This window comes from Stegostoma tigrinum, chromosome 7 (genome assembly GCF_030684315.1).
Source record: "Stegostoma tigrinum isolate sSteTig4 chromosome 7, sSteTig4.hap1, whole genome shotgun sequence".
NCBI lineage: Eukaryota > Metazoa > Chordata > Chondrichthyes > Orectolobiformes > Stegostomatidae > Stegostoma > Stegostoma tigrinum.
In genome coordinates, this window is record NC_081360.1 from 44,778,948 (window position 1) to 44,806,018 (window position 27,071).

The window sequence follows — 27,071 nt, forward strand, 5'->3', positions numbered from 1 at the left end:
CCTTACAGGTCACAAGATGAGGATGGATGAGGAAGAACCCCGCAAGCCAATTTAATTCATCCATCCATTGCGGTATCAATTGATTCTTAAATTATTGTAGGGTTTTTGCCTTCAACTGGAAATTTATTCAGATTAGCTAATTATCTAATTGTTTCTTACATGTGAAATAAGTTCCATATAGGCCTACAGAACAGTGACAAAGAACTTTGGGTCATCCTTTGGGTATGTAGGATAACAGGTATTTTGTTGCAGCAAAACTTAACCAAAAAAGTAACTGGTGACAAAATGTAATTGCAAAAGTAGATGAAGTGAAACAAAATCTAAACAGAAGTAATTTAAGATGTTCCATTTATTAAAATGCAAGATAGAACAAAATCTTAAAACGTGTCAAATGGATAGTTTTACATATCTATCGAGTGAGTTCAAGACTTCATTTGTAATACTCTCTTTCTCTATTAACTGTTGTTTCTTCAGCACTAAGCTCAAAGGCCTAAACCTTTCTGTTCTCCATTGTTTTTTTAAAGCCTATCTGCCTGATTACTTAAGCAGTCAAAAGGCTTATAAAATTGACAATCACTTTCATGTTTTATTTCATCTATTAATGATTTTCTGTAGGTTTCAACTGGCTAAACAATGTTCCTTTATTGATACAGAATTTTGCAACCTACGTATAACTTCCTTCTGGACTTTAAGCCTTCCTTAGATGTTCTAACACTGATCTTCATTTTTCCTATTTTATTCTCAGAAAATTTCTAAATTAAAGTAATCTATTATTGCATCATTAACAGATTCAAGTTTATTTTTTAAGCACCCTACATCACTGAGGAACTTCAAATGTCAAGTTTTATAACTATTTAGGGTTGTTAAAATACAAGTATCACCTCTGTTCTGATCATAAACTGGAACTTCTAAGGCTATTCTTGAACAAACTGTATGTTCAATGACTCTATGATGTCTTCTATTGCTGTTTCAGCAGAAGCAGCTTCCTCCCTATATCTGAGATAATAAAATGTGAGGCTGGATGAACACAGCAGGATCTCAGGAGCACGAAAACTGACGTTTCGGGCCTAGACCCTTCATCAGAGAGGGGGATGGGGGCGGGGGAAGAAGGCGGACCAAAGATGGAGAGAAAAGAAGATAGGTGGAGAGGAGAGTATAGGTGGGGAGGTAGGGAGGGGATAGGTCAGTCCAGGGAAGACGGACAGGTCAAGGAGGTGGGATGAGGTTAGTAGGTAGGAGATGGAGGTGCGGCTTGGGGTGGGAGGAAGGGATGGGTGAGAGGAAGAACAGGTTAGGGAGGCAGAGACAGGTTGGACTGGTTTTGGGATGCAGTGGGTGGAGGGGAAGAGCTGGGCTGGTTGTGTGGTGCAGTGGGGGGAGGGGAGATTTTGAAGCTGGTGAAGTCCACATTGATACCATTGGGCTGCAGGGTTCCCAAGCGAATAGGAGTTGCTGTTCCTGCAACCTTCGGGTGGCATCATTGTGGCACTGCAGGAGGCCCATGATGGACATGTCATCTCCTCCCTATATCTGCTTTGGTAACAGAGCATCAACTGTTTTATGTCTTGGTGCTTACATATAGATTTTACTGTTTTATCATGATTAACTCTTGCTTCATAGCTACAAAATTATGTCAGAACAGAAAGATGAAGATGTGAGAATACATGGGGAAGAATAATAAAAGTCATCAACCAAACAAGCCTGCTTCACACAAAGGCCATTTATAAATTTTTTTTCAGTATACTTCTACCCATTCAAAGTCAGGATATCTAGTTTTCTTAAGATCCACGTGTCAGTTCTATATAAATCAGCAACTTCAAATCTCAATCCTGATCATTCTTTTCTGAAGACTTTTAACCATTCTTACGCTGAGCAAAGATTAGAAAGTTTTGAAATGTCGTTCTGAAGAAAGGAGTGAGCCAATGAGGTTCTCAGGATGGTGAAGGAGGAAAGGTCACTTGGCATATCATCAGGAAAAAAGGAACAAATGTTGCATTGGCCATATTCCAAGACATAAGAACAAGAAAGGTTAGCAGGGATAGAAAGCAAGTGTGTTAAAGCAAATAAATGTTGAATGAATTGAAATTGAAAACAGGGGAACATCTAGAATATTAACACACCATTCTCCAGACTCACCCTCCTTCTCCTTTGTGAATACAGATGTAAAATATCCATTACACAGTTCACCCACTTCCTCTGACTGCATTCATAAATTCTGTCCTTTGTCACCGAGTAGACCTACTCTTTACCACCTCCACCACACTAGTTTTAACCTTACCAAGTAAACCAGCAAACCTCCCCACAAAGATATTGGTGCCCCTCAGTTTAGGCACAACCCGTTTTCTAGGGAAGGTGGGACCTGTACAGAAAGACATCCCAATAATCCACATATCTACGCCCTCTCATACATCAGCTCTTTAGCCCCTCTTGCTCCCCATGTACATATAAAATGCCTCGGGATTTTCCTTAATTCTATTTGCCAAGATCATTTCTTGGCCCATTTTAGTCCTCCTATGTCCTTATTCAAGCTCTTTACTGCTTCATTTATGTTTTTCTGTCTTCAAGTTCCTAAGCCATACATATGCCACCGTTTTCGTTCCAAGCACGTAATTTCTTTTGTCATCCAAGATTCTCAAATCTTGCCATCTTTATCCTTTGTTTTAACCCGAATGTACTGGTTTCAGAACTCAATCAACTGGCCTTTAAAAAGATTCTCACCTGCCAGATGTGGATTTACCCTCAAACACCCCTCAATCTACATTCCCCAGTTTCTGCCTAAATTGAGATAGCTAGCCTTCCCCCAATTTAGTGCTGAACTACTGTTATCCTTATCCATGAGTAACTTGTAGAATTAAGGTCACTGTTCCTAAAGTCAATGAAATTTAGGCCACCTGGCTAGCTCCATTCCCCAGTGCCAGGTCTAAAATGCCCCTTCATTGGCTGGACTATTTACATGTTGCTTCAAGAAACCGTCCTGAATGCATGTAATAAATTCTCCCCAAGCTCCAGGTACTAAGGAAGTTCCAATCAGTATAGAGGAAGTTAAAATTTCCCATCACAACCACCCTGTGGCTTGTACATTTTTCCATAATCTATCCACACATCTGTTCCTCCATTTCCTGCTGGCTTTTGGGAAACCTGCAGTACATCACCAAAGTAATTGCACTGTCCTATTGCTGAACTCTATCTATTATGCCTTGCTGGATGAGGTCTCCCAGGTGTCCGCTCAGTATAACTGTGATATTCTCCCTTATCAACAATGCAACTGCCCAATGTCATTTACATCCCTCTCTATCTCTAAACATAGAGATATGTTTAGAAACATCTAAATCCTGGAACATTAAGCTGCCAGTTTTGCCCTTCTCTCAATCAAGTCTCTGTAATAACCACATTACAGTTTAGAGCTTGGATTAGTGCACTTAATTCAGCTGCCTTACCTGTCATACTGCTTGCATTAAAATAAATACACTTCAGACTGCCAGACTTTCCATGTTCAGTAACCTCTGCCTGTCCGTTCTTCCTCTTAGCCTTACTGGCTTTAATCTCTAACTCCTCCTTGGGAATTTCACTTGCTGACCAACTGCTCTGGCTGCCACCTCCACTGCACTAGTTTTAACCTTCCCAAGTAAACCAGCAAACCTCCCTGCAAAGATATTGCTGCCCCTCAGTTTAGGCGCAACCTGTTTTCCAGGGCAGGTGGGACCTGTACAGAAAGACATCCCAATAATCCAGATATCTAAACACACTCTCATATACCAGCTCTTTAGCCACATTTTAAAACTGTACTAGCTTCCTATTTCTAGCTCCACTAGCACGTGGCAAAGGGAGTAATGCTGAGATTACAACCCTAGAGGTCCTGTTTACTATTTGAAAAAACCTGAACTCCCTCTGCAGGACCATGTCTCTATTCCTGCCTATATCATTAGTACCAACACATTCCACGACTTCTGGCGTTCACCCTCCCTTTTGGGAATGTCCTGTACTAGCTCAGAGACATCCTTGAACCAACGTACCACCTCTTTTGTTGCCATAAATATCTATCTGTGCCCCTGTGACAACTCTTCTGCAGTTTGACCCTCCTTGCTGATATAACAGCTGGCTCTGTTGTACAATGCTCTGGTTGCTACTATCACCATTCCCTGATGGGCAATCTTCCCAACAGCATCCAAACCTTGTCAAAGAGGGGGATAGCCACAGGGGACTCGTGCACTGTCTGCTTGCCCCTTCTAGTGGTCACCCATCTATCTGCCTGAACCTTGGGTGTGGTCACATCTCTATAACTCCTGTCAGTGAAACTTTCCCCCTCCTGCATACTCTTAAATGTATCCAACTAATCCACTAGATCTGACAGGAAATGCAACCGGACATAATTCCTGCTGCTGTAGTCGTCAGGGATGTTCCAACAGTCTGATTTTCCACTTTTTGCAAGAGAAGCATATTACCCCATTGACTCCAATTTTTACTTTCTAGCAATTATTTAATTAGAAGTAAAATTCTATTAATTTACAGCTAACTAGATGGTCTATAATGTTAGATTCTCACTAAGTAGTACTACATACACTATCCTGTAAACAACAATCTAGGTACTACTCTAAAATCCCAGTACTGCACTACATTGGCAATTGCCTTAATCACACTACTGTAAAACCTTGAGTATGAAAAGGTTAATGGAAATTGAAGACAAGAAATAGAGGAATCACCTGACCACTACTTACTAATCAGGAGCCCTTCTGTCCAAAACGTCACTTTTCAACTTATAGTGTCCAAAGTGCAGCTCCCATATCCATGTGACTAAGGTAATGTTCACTCAAAACTAGGCCAGAAATGTCCTGCACTCAAGTTTTTACTTGCTCTGGTGGCATCTACCCCTCTGGCCTCTCTGATTTGGTGCCCAGCTGCTGATAAGTGTAGGGCTGCTACTTGAAACTAGCAGACTGCACTGACTTCTCCCAGAATCCACCTTGATTGCATCTCACTGACACCATACGTTGGAAGCTCTGCCTGCTGCTGAGCACCAAATCTTCCACGATCCCCTTTTCAGTGATGGTGACTTCTCACATAAGTTACTTCTCACTGGTGCCTTCTGTGGAGTAGTCAGATCAGCCACAATCTTATTAAATGGTGGAACAGGCTTGATAAAGCACAGCTTCCCACACCTGATCCTAATTCATATGTATCCACTTTAGTGATATTGTCCTTTCCTGGTTTCATCCTTACCTATTCAGTCTTAAAAAAGATCACCTGCAATGACTCCTCTAGTTAGCTTTGGATATCTGCTAGGATTTCTTTGGTGTCTTCCCATTTTTCAATTGCATGCAACATATACAAAGACAAGTTAAATCCCATAGGTACCCTGATGAAAGCTAGTTTATCTCGCCATTATTTCTCATGATTTTTCTCCAAAAATCGTTTTGTGGGAATGTTTACAAGATCACTGGGAAAGCAAATTTTTGCAGCCATCTTCCCTAGCAATACACATCACAAACTCTATTCCCTAGCCAATAGGTGCATCCAGCATAGTGGCATCTGAGGCAAAATCAAATGTTCACAAACTCACTATTCCGTTGAGCTCAAAGACAGAGCTTCTAATCCCACATTTTCTGCATGACAAAGATCTACTTCGATTTTCATGATGTCACTTGTTTTTCTTCCCCATCTGTTGACAAAACTCATTCATGTTGATCAATCCTATGTCGAACTATTTCAAAGCTTTTCCTCATTGGCCTTCCATCTTTCATACTGCATTCATTTTAACCCATCCACAATCGTGACTCAAACAAAATTCCATTTGTCCATTAGCCCCATGCTTGATGATCTATATTGCCTCCAATTCCAATGCCTCAATACTAAGTTTCTCACCTTTTTGTGTTCATGATGTCATATTTTCCCAACTTTGTAAACTTACTTAATACTGCGAATCTGTGGAATGTGCATTTCTTCTACTCTGCTTTGGAAACATCTCTCACTTGCTTTGCTCCACCATAGGCTTCGCTGCCATCATCTACCTGGGATCCACTTGACAATAAGAATAGGGAGGTAGAATTGAGACAGACTGAGGCATACTGCAATGCAGAAGGGCCTCGGTAACCTTGAATATGAATCATAACTCTGCATGTAAGCACAGGAAATATCAGATGAACAGGTCACTCAGTACAGTGCACGTTACCACCACACTGTTAACTCAATGTTTTCACAATTATACATACCTTCATTGAGGCTTTCGTCTGCCTTCCTGCCATTCTGTAACAAAAAGATTTTGTTTTCAGTTTTTTTTTTAAAAAATAAAAAGAGTATCCACCTCACTGAGATCTCAGGCTGATCAACATCAACGTGCTCAGAAAATTCTGCTCACATTTTGGCAACAGAAACTCCAGCAGTACCTGAGATGTTTACTGCATTCACAAACAAACAGTATTCCAAACACATCCCACAATATTCTATGAAGAACTGAAACATGTTCAGGACAGCAAAGCTACTGATCAAGCAAAGGTAACCTTTCTGAGCAAAAAGTTCATATGTCACATTATCATATAATGCAATAATTTATACAATCACTCAAATAGTTTTCACAGCAACATAATCATACCACACTCCAAGTGTGTTTTTGCATATGCGGGCATAAACAAGCTGACAAATCATTTTCCTTTCATTAAAATAATTGTTTCTCAGGTTTTTATAATGAGATATTAACAACATTTTAACATATCAAATGAAAGTTGGTTATCAAAATTATGGCCAGGGATCTCAATTTTTTTTTAAGGTTTGACCTTTAGCACAGAATCCTCTACCTCAACTTGGCACATACTTTTTCAATTCCAGTTTTTATCCAACATGTATTAGTTGGAGCCAACAATTCACTTGAAGTGTAGTTTGATACTTACAAGGTTTCCAATCTGAACCAACATAAAACCACTTTAAAATGTATTTGTTATTTTTGGCATTTAAATAAAATTAATCTTGCAGTTTGCAAGATTCTCAGGAAGCATCTGAATAGTCTTCAATGACGAACAGCATTTACCTTAAATACAATTCACTGTTTTTGCTCCAGCATACGCGCTTCATTATTTTTGTTCACGTGATGTGGACGCTGCTGGCTAGGTCAGTGTTTATTGCCCATCACTAATTGCCCTGGAAGAGGTAGGTGAAGCTGCTTTTTTTCTTAAAAAAAAACTACTCTGCTGCAAGGACATCCACAATGCCATTACAGAGTTCCAGGATTTTGACCGAATTACAGAGAAGGAACAGACATGTAATTCCAAGTCAGCATGAGGGAAGGCTTGGATGGAAACTTGCACTGGTGTACCACTGCCCTTGCCTTCTAAGTGGTAGATATCATAGATTTAGAAGACGCAATTAAAAGGATTCTCGGTGAGTTGCTGCCAATGCACATTTTAGACAGTACACACTGCTGTTGGTTGAAGCTGACAGTGTTCTAGACACAATCTGGAGAACTCTTGAACTGACGTACTTGGACCGAGGTGATCTCCAACGATCACAGTCATCTTCCTTTATATTAGGTAAGGCATTAACTGGTTGAAATATTACCTCAGGTCCTACTGACTCCTGTCTTGCTCGGGTTCCTCGATGCCATACTTGGTCAAATGCCACCTTGATATCAAGGACTCTCATTCTCACCTCACCTCTGGAACTCAGCCTTTTTGTCCAATTTTGGAGCAAGCAGTAATGAAGTCAGCAGTTGAGTGGCCATGGAAGAACTCAAGCAGAGTGTTAGTGTGCAGGTTATTATTTAGTGCTGCTTTGTGACCAATCCCTTTAATCACATTGCTGATAATCAAGAGCAGTCTGATAGGATGGTAATTGGCACAGTCGAATTGTCCTACTTTTGCGGAAATTTACCACCGTGTTGCAGCTGTATCAGAACAGCTTGGCCAAGGACAGCTAGTTCTACAGCATAAATTTGCAGTACTATTTCTGAAAATTTTTCAGAGCCTTTGCAGTATTTAGTGTCTTCAGCTACTTCTTGATATCATGTGGAGTGAACTGAACGGATTTAACACCGCTATCTGAAATGGAGGGCTTCAGGAGTAAGCTGTGATTGGTCATGCACTTGGTACTTCTGGCTAAAGATGAATGCAAATACTTTAGCCTTGTCTGCTGAGGTGACTGGACACCCCCATTGAGGATGGGGATATTAATGGAGATGCTCCCTCCTGACATGCACTGAGTTTTAACAGATGTACTACTGCTATTATTGCTATATAACAGATGAGGTATCTTTCATGCCACGAGAAATGGAGAAAAGAATAAAAGCTGCAGATTACTTTTTTGGACAGATGATCATCTAAATTATGAGCAAACTTGCAAGATTCTGTTAAAAATAAGCTCAAGTAAATTCATTTGTTTGTCATTATTTTCAAGTGATTCTGGTCACCTAGAACAATGTAAAATTAAAATTGTCAAAAGTAAAAATATCACTCGTCAGCATTAGTAAAAAAGCAACTATTTTACAATTATTTACAGCTTCTTTTATTCATTCATAAAAGCCAGCATCATTGGTTAGGTGGCTATTTATTGCCTATACCCCTTCTTTAAGGGATCAATCCATTTCAACATTCTTTGATGCACCGCAATGGTAAAAAGGCACATTGCGACTCCAGGAACAGAAGGCACATGCTCAAGTCCCACTTGCTCTAGTGATATGACAGGTTAATTAGGAGAAAAAAAGTAAACTGAGCAGTTTACGGCATTATTAATAACTAATGCCAATTTTGTCTCACGTTAGACAAAATTGCTAGCAGCTGACTGAACAGTTAGCTTTAGAGATCTATTGCCCATTAAATTCTCCTACTGATCACTGAAGTTGTCAAAAATTCACTTGCATTGACAGCAAATTATAAACTTCTTGGTCCCTTTATCATATAGGAAATCTTCAGCAAATGTTCATGTATCAACATACTGTAAAAAAAAGGAAATATGAAATAAGGGAATACACTCTTCACAGAAATTTGACCTAACTTCTGTGACAAATTCACTGCTGTCTTAAGCTCTTGATTTATTTAAAAAATCAATCACATTCTAATAATTTTAAAAAAAAACTTTGTTCTATGGTGTCTAGTAAATTGTAATAAATGTCAAAGATTACATAGTATCTGCTCACTATTAGTGAGATAGTATCATGAAATTCATGTACAGATGAATACGCTATTCGTTTTCACCAATGGGCAGCAGTCTTAAATGAGACTGTGGCTTAAAGGGCACCTATCTTTCAGGCAAGTGATCTTATATAGTTGAAACTATTAACGTAGAAGGAAATAAGGTACGAAACTGGAGGGAAGAAAAAGCAAGAATTGTGAAAATAACAGATCCATCGAATATTATTGACTTCACCTTATCTTTTTCTCCACTGCACATCTGCTGACTCAGCAAACAATGTATCTAAGATGACAAGGTGTGAAGCTGGATGAACACAGCAAGCCAAGCAGCAGAGGAGCAGGAAAGCTTGATGTTTCGGGTCGGGACCCTTCTTCAGAAAATGGGATGAGCTGAGGTTTTTTTGGAGGGAGGAGGGTAGCCTCTTTAAGGAAGGCATCCTTAGAAGACTTTTCGCAGCAGGGTTAAAATTGTTACAGAGATAGTAGGAACTGCCGATGCTGGAGAAGAAAATGAAGAAGGGTCCTGAACTGAAACATCAAACAATGTATTTAGTCCTTTTTTTAAAAAATGTTTACATACTTATTTTCCATTTACATACTTCAATTCAATTCCACTCAATAAAAACTTCCAATAATGAATAGTTGCACAGCTATTTCTAGTAGGGCTAGTAACTGCTGCCCAACCTTTGCTTTCTTAACAATGGGTGAACACCGCATATAAATTGGGCACGCCACTTCTCTCCTATCAACCTAAAAGTCCACCTGAAGAATTGCTAATGCGGGCCCAAAAATTAAGGATCAGCATCCCAAATGGCTTCATCTGAGAAACTTCTTAAATATTTGAACTAAAGTCCCAAGTTGGCTGTAGCATATAACAGGTGTAATTTTCAGGTGCACCACAATACCCAGAAATTACTGTGTGCGTGTACATGTACGTGTGTAATACAATGACAAAAGGAAGAGTCTTCTGCAGGTTCAATGGAAAGCTTTACTGATACATCATTATCAATTACCTATAAGCATAGCCCATCTTGCCCCACCATCTACTCCAACCTGCCATTCAACTCAGTGTGGGAACCAGACAAATTTTCCATACTCTAACCACTAGTGAAAGGTCATCTGATACCATTAAGCAGGTAGATACATTCTAAATATTCCATAAATATCAAATGATTCGTCTGAAGATTTTTAGTCAGCTCCTTGTGACATAAATTTTTCTAAAATCTCTTCAAAATTGTCTAATATTGGTCTGCTTCTTTTTCTGTCAGATGGCTGTGATTATTACACTTTGTCACACATGGCAATCACTGAACTAGAACAGCACCATTTCTTGGTTAATCTATCCGCTTCAGAGGAAGAGTCGAAGGATGCAGCCAGTGATCCTAGCCTGTCAGTGTGTGTGATTAAAGTATTGAGAGAGGTGTTGCTCATGCTTTGCTTGAAAATAATGACATGCTGCTAAAGTCATCCACGGGGTAGCAGATATTGGAAGTTCAACGCAACATGTGAAGATCTGGTGAAACTTCCAGACACTCTTACATTCCATCCACTGTGGTGCTCCTCTTGCCTGTGTTCTTGGCCTCCAACAGCAAGAGAGTGCCCTCAGATATCCAGGACTGCACATGTGCTACACAGAATAGACAAATATGTCTATCTTATGCAACTAGGTGTGAGCAACTCAATGAACACAATTTGTGATGGGGATTGGAATTAAGTCAGATCTAGCAGACTGGATGGCGAGTGCTGAAAATGTTTGAAAACCTACAAAAAGGACAGACTCTTCCTTGGAGTCAGCACAGCATTGGTCGCACTGATGCAGCCAATTGGGAGATGCTACACACATCTCCAGAAGAAGCCCAGAAGTCACAGGAGCAGAAATAGGCAAGTCAGCCCATCGAGTCTGCTCCTTCATTCAATGAGATAGTGGCTGACCTGATAAACCTCAATTCCACTTTCCTACTTTCCCCCATTATGCTCAATTCCCTTACTGATTAATAATCTCAGCCTTGAATATAATTAAATAACCCCAGCCCTCTGCAATAAATAAATAATTCCAGATTCACAACCCTCAGAAGAAATTCTTCATCTGTCTTAAATGTGTGACTCCTTATTCTGAAATTATGCTCTGACTCTAAGCTCTCCCACAAGGGAAAACATCTACCCTGTCAAGTCCTTGAAGAATCTTTTTTGATTAAAAAAATCACCTCTCATTCTTCTAAATTCTGAGTACCCATCCAATCAACTATTTCTCCTCATACAATAGTCCATCCATACCTGGTACCAGCCTAGTGAACTTTCTCTGGATAGCCTCCAGTGTCAGCATATCTTTGTTGAGATAAAGGGACCCAAAATATTCAAAGCATTCCAACTGTGGGCTGATTAACGACTGGCATAGTTTTAACAAAACCTAATTCTATACACCATTCCCTTTGAAATAAAGGCCAACATTCAATTTGCCTCTCCTGAACTATGATGCTAGCACTTTGTGATTAATGGACAAGAACTCCCTGTATTCTGTAGTTTTTTTTGGCAGTGTTTCATCATTTAGAGTATGCAGCTGCTCAAAGTGCATGGACTCACCTTTCCCCACATTTTATTCCATCTTTCAACTTTTAGTCTACTCACTTAACCTATACATATTCCCTGGTAGATGCTTTGCATCATCCTCACTGTTGCATTCTCATTTTTTTTTGTCATCCACAAATTTAGCTACAGTACGTCTCTATTCTCTGCTGAAATTCAGGGCCAGAATGAACTTGAAAACTACTGTGACAGGATATTCACCAGTGCAATTTGAGCCCATTTCCAATGTTTTGTTTTTGGTGCTTAGATCAAGCATGACATCTCAGTGCAGCTGCAAACGGCAATAAAGGTTGCTCTAACATCTGAAGGTACCCTGATCCATTATTTATAAATGACAGTTGCATTCAGTTCCCAGTTACATCAAATCCCTTTGTGAATTCCCCATCTCACTACTGTTCCTGCAAGTAGCCAGGTCGTTGATGTTCATTTTTGCATGGCCATTTTCTCATGTCCCAGGTTCTCCACTCGCTTGAAGCACTTTCTTATCCATTCCTAACCCCCTTAGGTCCTTCTCCAAAGAGGTATTTGTCACGAGAGCTTACATCAATGGGGGTTTCAAGTCAAAATGAGATTCCCTTTCTCCTTCCATACTATTAAAATCAAAGGCAACAGCAAATGTGTACCAACAGCAGAAGAACCCAGCAGCCATCACCCTTTTAAATGCTACCAAGACTCTAAACTACTATTCCCCAGTACAATGTTCCTGAAAAGGACACATTAAAAAAAGGTCACTGCCTCGCTTATGTTAATTAGCTTAAAATTTCTCATTTCTAAATGAACAAAATCACTCGTCACTCATCCAACCAAACCTGATACCATCTCCTACAATTATATCTCCACTCCAACTGTTACCATTTGTTTCTTAAGACGCAGAATCCTGGTGTTTCACTACAAGCTGACGTTGCAAAATAGTAATAGGTGGGTGGGAGAGGGGTGAAACACTTATGGATCATACTTATTCAACTTCTATTTCTCTACCCATTCTCTTCTTTCATATCATCCATTTTAAAAACACTTTTCTAACTTGCATGCAATGAATGGCAAAACATTCCACATGTTAATAAGCCTCTGAAAAGGTGTCCAACTTCTTCCTTCATTCTTCCAGTAATCTTATCTATGTGGTGATTGTAACGAGATTAGCCAAGTGGACCTCATAGAATGAGTTCTGAGCCAGGTCAATAGCCCCAACCAGAATGCCCTGGCTTGGAAGAAACCAGACCAGTGTCAAGTATTATGCACATGTAAATACAGGGTGACTTGATGACAGGATATTAGCCTTTATGGTGTTACTTCAGTGGTGACAAAGAGAAAAACATACAGTCCTGAAGAAACTGATTCATAACAGTAGTCTGTGTGTTGGGGTAAGCATTTCTGGCATCATGCCATTACGTAGGAAGCTTGACTTGTTTGATCCTGCTGCTAAAAGATTGGGTCCACTATGTGGAAAGAATATAGCATTTTCTCCCCCCAGAAAAACAACATTGTTTTTCATCTGGCCCAATGGGTCAATTTCCCTGACAGGTTTTAGACACAGCTTTTTCACATATTGGGATCCTAACTTTCAGAGGCATCAGATACTAAAATCTTTCAAGAGGTGATGTAGAGGATTTGGTATTAAGGAATACGATGACTCAAAGCCTGTTCTAATTCTGAGAGCTCAATGGTTTTACTCAGCACGTTGAGAACCAGGGGGAAATTTGTATTAGGATTTTTGACTAGGTTATGTTTACTGGCACAGGCATGTGATTTTGGGTTAACCCTGAACGAGATGCTGAGAAACCGTTTGATATGTGGGATTAATGATGTATCCATGCAAAAAGTGCCTACTGGCTGAAGTCCAATAGGACTTAAAAATGGAACTACAACTGGCTTTATCATTGGAAAATGTAGCAAGTGTCACAGGGTATGCTGATGAAATAGGAGACCCTTACCAGGCTGACTGAGTTTGGGGGACACCACTCGAGTGAAGGCAATCGCACAGCCTCACTCCAGACATATCCTGAATAGAGGGACTTACTTCAGCTCAGCCCACAGCAAAATCCCAAAATAAAGCCTCAGCCAAATGGTTAACATTTTCTTCAGGTTCCAGGCTGGCAAGCCATTGTAATTGCTGCCATGATATGGACTTCAAACAGCAAGAATCCCACTTGGCTTGAAAAGGAGTAAGAGAACAGATAGGCTTTTATCCAAAAGAGTGCACACCCTAGGCAGCCCACCTTCACCTGGCTTTGAACAGTTAAATTGCTTAGCGATATCTAAATCAGAACTCAAAATAAACATCTGATTAAATGATTACCCAGTTCTGATGGAGGTTGATACTAGCACAGCTATATCAGTGATTGCAGAACCAGTCTTTAACAAAAATTACCATCAGCAGCTCCTTGCACAAGTGGCTGGGTAACTGTTACAGCCAATTACCTTGTTACACAGCAGCCACATTGAGCCCATGAAAGGACCTACATTCAATCTTCGATGTAGAACTTGGGGATGATAGAAAACCTGCACATGTCTTTTACTCTCAGAACTGTTGGTTATAGACAACAGCCATTTACCAGCAGGAAATACTTCCTAAAGTTAAATGGCATTTGGCATTCAAAGCCAACTCCATATCATCCATCATCCAATGGTCTGGCAAAAAAAGAGTAACGCAAACTTTGACGGCAGGTTTAAATAAACAGCATTCCAAACTGTTCTGTTCCTTTATGATTATTGGTTCAACACTAATGCAACTACAGGGATAATTGGAGTAGCTAAAGGGGAGAAGACTCTATGCAGGCTTGAATCCAATCTTCCCAGACCAGGTGATGGTGGTGGTGGTCGGGGGTTTGGGGGGGGGGGGGGGGAAGGAAGAAGAAAAGAATTAAGCAGCATGAGGAATGCCAATGCCAGACACAAGATTCCTCTAAGTATGTGACAGTTTGGTGCTGAAACTACTGAAATAGCCCTGCATGGGGTCACAGGCATAGCTGACACAATGTACAAATGTTCAGGGAGGTGAAGTAGTCCTGAACAGACTGTGGGCAACACGAAAGCAACAAATTTGCAAACAAAGCAGGAGCAAAATATACCTGGCCCCTTAGAACAGGCAGAAAAGCTGTAAGAACCTGTGGGTTCTACCCTTCCATCTAGAATTCAAGAAACCTCACAATTTGAGATGGACATGGCAAATGTGACAGCCTTGAGACCTTTATCACTTGAAGAGGATGATGGAGGATGAATTTCTGAGACATTCCATACGCAAGAAGCGGCTACAGTCCAGGGCAGCTACACTGCCCACATCCAAGGCTGAATCGCAGCGATCAGAGCCAGCGTGAAAACGTTCCAGGAGATGCTACTAGAAAATGAACCAATGTTCCCAGACTTAGAGTACAAGGAATGTAGTTATTATAATTAGGTCAACCAAGTGGATCTCATTATAACAATGAGCTCTATTAGTCCGTGATGGCTGTTAGTCAATAAATGTGGAGTTGGATAAACACAGCGAGTCAGACAGCAGAGGGATAGGAAAGCCAATATTTGGCCCAAAACATTGACTTTCCTCCTTCTCCGATGCTGTTGGACCTGCTGCGTTTATCCAGCTCCACATTTATTGACTCCGGCTTCCAGGTTTTACAGTCCTTAACTGTCTCTTCGGTGATGGCTGTTAACCTGGTTCAATCAGGGAGCCCTGGTTGACAGATTATAAAGAGGAGTACCAGAGGTTCTGTTCATGTCAAGAGCTGGCTCGGAGGAAGCCAGACCAGTGTCAGGCACGTGTAAATACAGGGTGATGCGATGGCAGGATACCAGCTTCTGCAGAGTTATTTCAGTCCACCCTTGGACAAGGCAAAAAGAAAATATGCGCTAGAAATCTGAAACAAAAGTTCAGGCAGAATGAAAAAAAAAAAGAATGAGGCACACAAAATACAAATTGCTGGAAAAGCAGGTCTGGCAACATCTGTGAAGAGAAATCAGTCAACACTTTTGGCTCAAGTGACCTTTCCTCAAAACTGGTCAAGTTCTGAGGAAGGATTACTTGATCTGAAACGTAAGCTCTGATTTCCTTGCAAAGATGTTGCCAGACCTGCTGAGCTTTTCCAGCAATTTCTGGATTAATAACATTTGCAGTTCAGTTTTTAAGAGAATGAAGGCCTTGTGTTTCAAACATAAGCTTACAGTGCCCTATTTTAAAAAAATATCATTCTGCCCTCAATTTTAATTTTGCAATCTTTCTAGATGTCACGAACCATCCTATTGTAACATCTTTTGTCGTGAGAGAAAAAGAAACAAATCTATCTTAACTATTCGCTCTGATTCTTAATTACTATTATTGCTATTTATGAATCTTCACTGTATGCTTCTCTATAATCACAGATTACAGAACTAAGGTAAACATGAATTTGGGCATTCTGTTACAAAAACAACAAGTTAAAATTCAGGAATCACAAGCAATTAGGAACATAAATGGAATATAAAATTAGGGATTGTTTTGTTGGAATTGCAAAGGGCTTCACTAAGACCACCTTGACAGTACTGTGTAAGGTTTTGGTCACTTTATGTAAAAAAAACTGCATTTGCTAGATGTAATTCACAGGTCTATCTGAAAGATCCTGGGAACAGGGAGCAATCTTACAGTTGGACGGGTTGGGCAACTGTACACTGGAGTTTAGAACAATGACAAAATTACTTTATCGAAACACAAGATCCTGAGGATATGAGCTGGATGCTGAAAAGGATTCACAGTTGAAAAATAAGGCGTCTCCCACTTAAGGTAGAAACGAGAAATCTTTTCACTCAGAGGGTCGTCAATCTGTAGAAATCTATTGTCCAGAAAGAGATGGAGGCAATTCACTGAATGTTTTTAAGGCACAGATTGATAGATTCTTGATGAACAAAGAAGCCAGTGGTCATCAGAAACGTGGAGGTCACAATCAGAAATGAAATGATCTTAATGAATGGCAGAGCAAACTCAAAAAGGACCAAATGGCTTACTTCTGCTCCTAATTTGTATAATTCTATGATAGAATGGTTACAGCAAAGAAGCAGGCCACTAAATCAGAGATGGTTTAGACGGCATGAGTCATGGCATACAGAAAGAGTTTGAGGGGAACTGGATTTTGTACAAGGTCTAAATTAATCTTTAGTATTATACACTCATTATCTTTAGTGAGCCAAAATAACTACCAATTTAATCCAAAAAAATTAAAAGAAAACCTATTTTCATAATATTTCCAGAACACTGACTGACTGTCTCTTTGACAATGAATGAATTAATATACATGTCAATGATACTTTTGTGCTTATTTGCAGACATTGCTCAATTGTGGTTTTATTGTACTTACTGCTGTAATGCCCAAGGTGCTTGAAGCTTGGAAACAGATATAATATTTTAAACATTTCACAGTTAAAAAAGAATGAAACTTCCTTTGCTGTATATTTAAAGAATGACAAAACAGTACATCAAATTTACTTCTGGAACTGTTCAGTAATTTTAAAAAAGTACATGCAAATACTTCAGGTGCTTTTGTTGATTTAAACTAATTTATTTGCCAAGAAAAGCCATAATTTGGGTCCAGTACTTTCCCAGTTTTAAATATAAGCATTCTTAATATGATAGTTTCATTTTTAAAAATGAGAGACTCTGGCAAAACCTGGGATAGAAATGGGCTTTTATTCTTCCCAATGGAATACAAAATTGGCACAGTGATCAGTTCCAAGAATCACCAGCCTGCCCCTCAAGAACATCTAAAAAACATCCATCTCAATAACAGAATTAGGTAATTGTTCTGGGGCCAAAGAATACAATTGAGAGATTCAAAGTCTGATTTACATCATCTTAGAAACTGGGTCACAATTAGGGGAATAGCACAGCATTTGTTTTATTCAGGATCTTTTCAAAACAATTTGCTGTTGAGCCAGGAGGAATGCTGCCTTGGTCCCATACTAGCCAAAATAATGTCAGTGAAATCAAAGTCCAATTCTGGACCAACTTTACAAATTTAATTCTACTCAATCTACATTATACTCAATTATTTCAGTAAATCACCAAAGCAAATAATTCAACTTCTCGAGCAAAGAGTGTTTTAATCTGGACACTGATTGCTGCCACACATTCAAGATATATAGAGGAACACATCCATGGTTAGCAAAAGCTTCACTGGACAGTAAAGTGATAATATTAAAGTGTTTTCAATATTGTACAGGTTCCTCATTAATGAAAAGATGTACTATAAAATAGTGAATCCATTTCAACATGAATTTTAAAATATATTAATCTAACTCATTCTGCATTGCCCTGTACTGAAGCAAAAGCAAAATTAGCACAATGAATGTGATGTGTATGAATCAAAATCAAATTTACTTCCATGTAAATTTTACATTATAAAAACCACAGGAATTTACTTCATTACTATAACTTAATAGTACAAGATCTACTCTACATCTGAATTACAAAACTATATTTCCATGTTTTCATTTTTATTTGAATGCCTGCAGTTCATAAGTATATTCACTGGGTGTGAACGGATTGTTTCTCACCTAAACAATCAGTTTCAATTTACAGTACTGATTCAATATAGTCGAGAACTTGAAGGTGCTCTTGCCAAAAGGACAGAGGCCAAATAAAAACAGTGTTTACTAAAATTAGTTTTATTGATTCTCTACAAATAAGCTGTGTTCCCACACACAATGTGTGTATATATCGGAATGTGGATTCTGACAACTGTTTGTTTCATCCAGTGTGCTAACAGGTGCTAATCAATCACAATTTACATACTAATACAGTGGGTTTTACTTACTGTGTTATTCGCTCATGATACTGTGAAATTGAACCATTCAGAAAGTAATCAAACCAAAATGTTTCACAATTAAGCTTTATTATGTTTGGTACAGGTTATTGAAGATAACAAAGCTAACAGATACAATTCAAATTCTAATAGTTGGGAACGCAGAGATTACATGGATTAAAGTAGGTTTCTTCAATCTGTTACTAAAATTCCTATCTTAAACACTGCAATCAATATCTGTCAAAGTCTTCACTTGCTGCCTATTCCCAGAAAATAAAAAAACTGTTCAGTTACTAGCAAAGGTCACGAGTGGAAGTCACTGTGTACTGTCAAGTAGCCAGTCAGTCAGCTGATGTGTCATGTCAATTGTCCCCACTCTGCAGAAACAAAAACATTTATAAAAAGTGCTGTGAAAATGTTAAAAGCATCTGTTAACAAGGAATAAAAGTCTACAGGTATAGTACAAACTATGTTCCACAAAATTCCCTGCTAATAATTAGAACTAGAGAGAACTTATTGTTTAAACAATAAATCTGAAACATTTTAAATGTGCCTGATATTATAGGGGTTCCAATAAGGTTCTGGGCCATTCATTTTACCAGTTCTTTGCCTCGAGAAACAGCCATTGAAAGCAAACAATATTTCCCCTAATTTAGCTCTGGGAATATTCACTAGTACATAAAAGGTTGGGTTTCCATTTTATACCTGTATTCAAAATAAGAGTCAAAAAGACACTGAAGTAAAAGACCGTGTTCTTAAAAAACATTTGGTAAAACTTTATTGGAGGTTGTACATTGTGTTTTCAAATAAAAACACAAAAAAAGTTTTGTGAAGCAGTGGAAAATGTAAAATTAAACCTACAATCATAGATGTTGGAAGAAATCCTAAGCATTCTTTCATCCCATAAATTTTAAACAGAAAGTTGAGGTACAATTCAACTTTCAAACTAATCTACTAGGCAAAGTATGGTTACTGTGCTTGCAGAAAATACCATGTGCTCATAGGCTCAAGCATAATCTTAACTACTAAAGAATCCATTACCATTATTAATGTTTAATATAGTATTTTCAAGACTTTAATATCTTAGCTTAGTGGGAGTAATCATAATAGTGCAGAAATTATGGCAAATTCTGCACAGTGAATTAAAAATAAATCCAGTTTAAAATGCTACTCAAAAGTCAAAAATATCAATAGGGTGTTAGCAGACTGCCAAAAAAATACAAAAATGCTACCACTGAGTTATGACCAAATATTGTTTAAAATAATTTTCTGTAAGGGAAACATTCAGATTTCAATGTAATCTGAATTTTTTCCTTAACTGCAATAGAATAATTAAAATTCAAATTGACCTCAGCAGTACAATGGTGGATACTGGGAAAAAAAAACAAACTTTTGGATTCAACTGCAGCAAATGCGAACTTCAGAAGATCAAATAATGTGTAAAGAAAAAATATTTTTGCACTACCCTAAAATTACACCAAGATCAATTTCATAAGAACGCCCCTACAACAAACCAGCATTAATTTCTTCTGTCATACATTCAATCTTAATCATAAAGCAAACTCAGTTCCTTTCACCACCAAACTGGAGAGTTACATTATGTTGTTGCCATGGAGTCTGACAGACTCCACGGTTCAATGCTACTTTCTTTAAACCCATTTGTCTGGGCGGAATATAAACTAGATTAACAGGCGAACACAAAATAAGTATTATTTGTCTAAATAAAGGAGAAGCAGATAGCACCAACTATTAAGGCCCAAAGCTACAACAACTTGCAACTTGAGTGGACATGTAGTTAAACACCAGTCAAAATGTTGCATCACCCCTCAATTAGTTTTATGGAAATGGCATCTCACTGACTGGTTCACCATTTTGTGATGCAAATTGTAGTACTTGAGATTCAAATTAAACATTTCAGTCTAAGGATCTGTTTAGCATCTTATTAATTGTTAATTATTGCCTGTCTCCCTCTCTGGCACTGAAATTTAATATTCCCAATGTGGAATCTCAGTCCTTCAGGTTTTAACTGTTCAAGATTTTGAAAATGCAAGTCTCAAATTTTCCTTTTTTTTGTTTTCTCTCTTAATTGATCTTTGCTTCCTGGCTTAATTATACAATCAAATCGCCCAACTTGCACTTTCTTCTCAGTCCTTGTGATGTTCTGTTCACAATCCTTCAAACTGATTACTTGAGATACAGTTTCTGACTCAGTCCATTTGTGTCCCCAATGCCCAATTTCATTCAATAGCATTATTAGCTAATTTGTTCAGTAAATTGCCATACCAAGCTTAAAAAAAAAACTGAACACACATGGCCAAATCTGACTAACAGCAGCAAATTATGGCCCATTGTATCATGCAGTCCTATAATCAGTGAAAAGACGCTTACCTTTGCACAATCTATTGTGAAACATCTTAGTGTGTTCGTTGTCGCTTATGTGACTCTTCTCTTGGAGGATCAGCAAGCATTACTTTGAGCTTGATGCCATTAACAACCTTTCCATGTAAAGTTTCCATGGCATTAGTAGCACTGTGTCTTTCAGCATATTTAACATAGCCAATGTTACGTCCTGGTACCAAATATACTTCAATCAGATTTCCAAAACGACTAGGAGAAAACATTGATATATTAAAGAAAATAAACCTAAATTTGAGAACAAATCATAAGTATGCAGATGACTTTCTTCAGCATACACAGTCAGTTTATTACCAGACTAAGATTATGCATTTCTTACTAAATAAAATTTGCAACATTCAAAATGAACTATATACAGCAAGAGGAAATTCACCACAAATGAAAAAGAAAACCCCAGTTATGAAAAATAAACATGCTGAGAGATTAATTCATGTATCACTAGTATGATGACAAGTAACACAGAATATATGTGACTGCTTTGGAGAAATGATTAACAAATGTTTAAAAATAGTACTGGTAATTTTAACCATATATTCTTTCCTTGGGAAACTGTGCTAGAAGGAAGAGATCATTTTCCTCATCAAACCTTCACAACTCGGTCCCAATTTCTGTTTCCCAAACTTTATTATTGTTTCTAATTCATCTTAAAATACTTAATATATTTGACCTGCTAGAGCACTGCTCCACAATCTTAACTCTGAGAGTAAAGTCATCCTGAATTCATTTGCAAACTGATGTATCCTCTTGTTCTCAATTGCTCTCGAGGAGGGAACAACCAATGCCCTAATTACCCCTTCATCATAGTAACTCATTTCCATTCAAAACATCACTGACAACTTTTCCAAGTCCAGAATAATATTTCATAAATTGAAAGTTTGATAAAATATTCTGAATTATGTTTCACCAGTAAACAAATCGAGGTAGCTTTTAAATATGTACCTAAAATGTTAAATAACTTTGTCATCTACTCTTTGTCATCTTCCCAATTGCATCACATTTGATCACTTCCTCCTCTCATACAATTATATTAAACTTACATCTACCATCATTCCATCCAGTCACCTAGGAGGCCATTTTTTTCCCCCAAAGTTGTGCTCTTCTTCACAATTCACTATACTTTCTAATACAATTTGTAAAGGGAAAGGGATAAGAAATCTTTCAGGTTGACAGGCCTAGAGTAGTAAGTAACCAAAACACAAACATACACTAGACAACAAACACAGAAAATGCTGGAAAAATTCAGCATGTCTGGCAGCATCTTCTTCAGAACTATAATAATCGATTCAATGTTAACTTTTTCTCTTCACATTCCCTGCCAGACCAACTGAGTTTCTTGATCATTGTGTGTGTTTCTTTCAGATTTCCAAAATCTGCAGTATCTTGCTTTTATTCGAGCACATACAAACAATGTTAGGGCACTTCAGAAGTCTAAAACAGCTCCTTACCAAAATAGGTCCTCCAATATGTCAAGGGGCAGGACAGTTGGGTTGAAGACCACAAACAGTCTCTCTCTGACAGTACTATCAGAGGCAGCAAAGTTTTGAGGTGCAGGCAAAGAAAAGTCAACCTGCAACCGTGACATCTGCGTATTACTGCTTCCTCCATATCCCTGCAACAGATATAAATAGTGTTATATTTTTGTCTTTTCAGAATTCTCTTTTAATGAGAATGGTAATTCATACATTAATCATGCAATTAAGTGAATATAAAATTAACCACAGTATATACACTACCTGCAACATCTAAACATTTGCATGTATAAATTTCTACATCCCAAAAACTAAGGGGATAAATTTCTCTTGTCAACCGAGGCCCCACTATTTAAAAAATCCACATTTTAAATCATTAGTTGTTTATATCAGCCAAAATGCGACACCTATTGTCCATTCATACTAACGTAAATCATAAAGCTGTCAATTATAATGCTTCAACACTTAGTCTATGTCACGAAGAAACAGTTGTTCAAACTCTGAATTCACTTCCATAATTAACAAAATGCTAAAATCTGTTAACAATGTGCTTTTCAATTAATTATATTGTTTATTATCAAAGTTCAACAGTAACTCAGTCAAATTCAAAAGTGCAACCAAAGTTAGGAGACTTCAGATGTCTGGAAATCCAAAAGTTAAGCTTCTGTTTGTACTTTTTGTACAAATCAGTCATAGCTTGTTCCCACAAATAATGGGATTGCTAATTTACTGTTTTAATCTGGATCTTTAAATAAATCATCTTATTTAAAAGGAGAGTGGTGTTGAACCGATTTTACTAATTAATAAAGTTCTCTGATCACGTAACAGGGTAAAAGTGGCGCTGTTGGCATGTAATGAACACTCAAGAAGTTGTTAGATAAAGTACCACATGAGGAGACTTGTTAGCAAATGTGAAACCCTTAAGAGCTACAGGACACAATTGAAGAAATATAAAATTGGCTCTCAAGATCAAAGTGCTGTCCATCAAACTGGAGGCAACTGCAAAGTTGTGGCCCCCTGGAGGCAAGTGTAACCACAGCTTCTTCAGATTTTTCATAATGATCTGGATTTGGTGCACAATTTAAAAACTGCAGTAACATGAAACTTGGCAAAGAGTCAAGAGATAATAACAGATTTTAAGGTTGTAGACAGCTTGGTTGAACAGGAAGCCATCTGGCAGATGGAAGTTGCAGAGAAAAGTGTGAAGTAATCTATTAAAAATAAGGATAAACAATCTAAATTGTACAAATTGTACAATTTTAAAAAGGAGTCATAAGAACAATGAGATATTGGGTACACACAAATCTATGAAGATGTTAGGACAAGTTGAGAAGATGCCAAATACTTGTATGGAAATCTTAGCTTTATAAGTAGAGTAGAAAACCAAGCTAATTCCTCTCAAATGTTTTAAATTGATTGGAGGGTTTGGGGGTGCGGCAGGTGGTGGCTCGTGTCGTGTCAGGTACATAGGCTTATTATATAGCAAAAGGATATGGTAGCATTGCAGAGCATTTAGATTGATCATAGTATACAGAATGGGACAGGAATATACAGAGTAAATAAGCTTAGGAAAACAGCAAACGGGGACAAAGGGAGAATAAAACAGTAGCCGGCCAAATTAATGGTTCTTTATTTAAACGTGTGTAGTATTCAGAACAAAACAAAGTAATTAATGGCACAAGATAATGAGATGTGCGGCTGGATGAACACAGCAGGCCCAGCAGCATCTCAGGAGCACAAAAGCTGACGTTTCGGGCCTAGTCTCTGATAAAGGGTCTAGGCCCGAAACGTCAGCTTTTGTGGTCCCGAGATGCTGCTGGGCCTGCTGTGTTCATCCAGCCTCACATTTCATTATCTTGGATTCTCCAGCATCTGCAGTTCCCATTATCACTAATTAATGGCACAAATAATTTTAGTGGGAATGACTGTACAGCCATACAGATACACAGCTAGAGGGAGACCAATATTGGGAAACAGGTGTTTAGGAGGTATGCGACATTTCAAAAGGGCAGACAGAAAGGGAAGACTGGTGGGATGACTTTGTTAGTAGGAGATGGAATAAGTATGATAGCAAGGTATGAGGTGGAATCGGGTGGTGTACAATCCGCATGATTGGGGATGGCAAATACCAAAAGGAAGACAATATGGGAGCAAGTAGCCTGCAGAACCCCCAACGGTAGCTGTTCTGTAGGACAGATAATAAATCAGGAGATAATTAAGGCATGTAAAAAGGCAGCAAACTAATCATGGGTGATTTTAATCAAGTACATTAGAGAAATCAAAATGGCACAGGTATCTACGAAGAAGAATTCAGAGTGCATTCGGAACAGTTTCCTGGAACAATGTTATGAATCCAGCCAGGTACGAGGCTACTTGGATCGAATGTGTAATGAGACAGGTTTATTTAATGATCTCAAGAGCGAAAAAATCCCGCAGTTGCTAAACATAGTAAATTTATCATTCAAATTAAGAATAAGAAGCTTGGATCAGAATGCTGCTAAACTTAAATAGTGGTCATTATAGAGAGATAAGAGCAGAGTTGGCCAAAGTGGCTGAGATGAGCCTACATGAGCCAATGATTGAGGAACATTTTTAAAAAAGTTCTGACTCACAGCAAAGACACATCACACTGAGGAATAAGACTAAGTTGGGGGGTGGGGGAGAAGACCATGGTTAACCATGGATAAGGATAATATCAAACTGAAAAAGACATGTATCAGAAATGCTCTCTGATGAAGGGCCTAGGCCCAGAACGTCAGCTTTTGTGCTCCTAAGATGCTGCTTGGCCTGCTGTGTTCATCCAGCTTCACACTGTTATCTTGAAAAAGACATGTACCCTGTGGCAAGAAATAATAGTTTCCAGTGGTTCTTTTTTTTTGGGGGGTGGGAGGGGTTTGACAGGAGAAAGGAGGGAAAAAGAGAGAAAAACACGTATTTCAACAAATAGCGGAAAGATACTGTGGAATGTCATAGGGCTAAAAGCTCAAGTCCCCCAAGATCTGATGCATTTTATTCTGGGATTTTAAAAGAAGTGACGACATAGTTGACGGTTACACTGGTATTCATCTTCCAAGAATTCTTAAACCCTGGAAAAGACCCAGAAAATTGGAAAACTGCCAATATAACACCTTTATTCAAAAGGAGCAAAAGACTATAGGCCAGTTAGCTTATTGTCATTCAGTGGGAAAATGTTACAGTCTATTACAAAGGATGTAACAGCAGAACATTTAGAAAGATATAATTAAATCAAGGAGTGTTAGAATGGCTTCATGAAGGGAAATCATGCCCGACAAATTTATTGGTTTTCTTTGAGGACATAACAAGCAGACTAGATGAAGGAAACTAGCAGACGTAATATATTTGGATTTCTAAAGGCCATAATGTACAGCACGTAAAGCTACTTAAGATAAGAATCCATGGAATTGTTGGTAGTATATCAATATGGATAGAGGTTTGGCAAATATTAGACGACAGTTAGTTAAAACAGGCATATTCAGAATGGCAATCGGTAAACAACGGTGTGCGACAATGTTCAATGCTGAAGCGAGTTATTTACAATTTTCTAGATACGTTAATGACTTGAATGATAGAACTGAACATACAATTGTCAAGTTTACACATTTGCAAGGCCTTTATTTCAAAGGGATTGGAGAATAAAAATAGGAACTTCTGCTAAAACTGTACAGACACTAGTTAGAGCACACCTAGAATACTGTGGATAAGGTCAAAAGTCACACAACACACTGTTATTGTCCAACAAGTTTATTTAAAATCATAATTGGCACTCCGAAAGCTTGGATTTCAAATAAACTTGTTGAATTACAACCTGACGACATGTGACATCTGACAGTGACTTCTTTTGAGGGCAGGCTGGACTTGTACTCATCACAATTTAGGAGAAGGAGGAGACCTTTTTGAACCGTAAGATTTTAAGGCATAATCACAAAATAAGCAGTCACCCATTTAAGACAGATGAATGGGAATTTTTGTCTCAGAGGGTAGTCAATGACTTGAATTCTTTACAGCAAAAGATCATCAGGGTGGGGACAATAATTCCCCCCGCCCCCAAGGTTGAGATTGACTGATTTGGTTCTGGAAATAAGGCAGGAAAGCGGAACAAGGATCGGCCATCATCTCATTGAATGGGTGGAACAGACTTAATGGGCTGGATGGCCTACGTTTTACAGTCTTATGACATTTATTGTAGCTTATTTAATGCTGACCCTCTGATTAGGCTGACAGCATCATCAACTGTGTTGCTGCCTGTAATTTCTTGCCCTGTGATAACTCCAATTTTTGAGAAAATTCTGCTCATTAACCCTGTATCTCAATACCAGGAGGAAGCCCTCATGCTTTCCAGGTCTTACCCAATTGTGCCATGGTAAAACTTTCCCTCATTCTGCTGATTGTCCTCTTTTTCCATTCATTCAATAGAAGTGTGCCACCTGGTTCTAAACTCTCATGTCCAGCAGAGGATTCTCTCTATCTGTTCTGTGTAAACCCTCATGATTTTTAAAACCCCTACTAAATTCCCTTTCAACCTTTTAAGTATGACTGCAAGTGCTCCAATCTATCTACAAAACTAATACAAATGTTCAGAACTACAGAGCATACTCTAGTTGAGATTTGGGCATTATTTTATCAAGGCCAACCAAAACTTGCTTTTGTACTCCATTAGTCTTTGTAAAGCCTGCATGCCTTTAGGAACAATTCTTCAATTTGTTCAG

General features: G+C 38.4%; 1 protein-coding gene across 7 annotated transcripts in view; it reads right to left on the reverse strand.

Annotated features, from left to right (window-relative positions):
• The window catches only part of rbm45 (RNA binding motif protein 45), a 95,021-nt gene that overhangs the window by 43,102 nt on the left and 24,848 nt on the right, over nucleotides 1–27,071 (reverse strand). For 5 of the 7 annotated variants that reach the window (XR_009445939.1, XR_009445938.1, XR_009445940.1 and 2 more), the window contains exons 8-10: nucleotides 22,321–22,484; nucleotides 20,849–21,067; nucleotides 6,207–6,240 (exon numbers count right to left, since the gene is read on the reverse strand). Coding sequence is in view for 1 of the 7 variants with exons in the window: in XM_048533968.2 (XP_048389925.1) it covers nucleotides 20,875–21,067; nucleotides 22,321–22,484 (357 nt within the window). In the remaining 6 variants the exon portion in view is untranslated. Of the gene's footprint in view, nucleotides 1–5,927; nucleotides 6,109–6,206; nucleotides 6,241–18,533; nucleotides 18,838–20,848; nucleotides 21,068–22,320; nucleotides 22,485–27,071 lie in introns of those variants that run through there. The other 2 variants (XR_007247882.2, XM_048533968.2) reach the window with 2 other exon arrangements.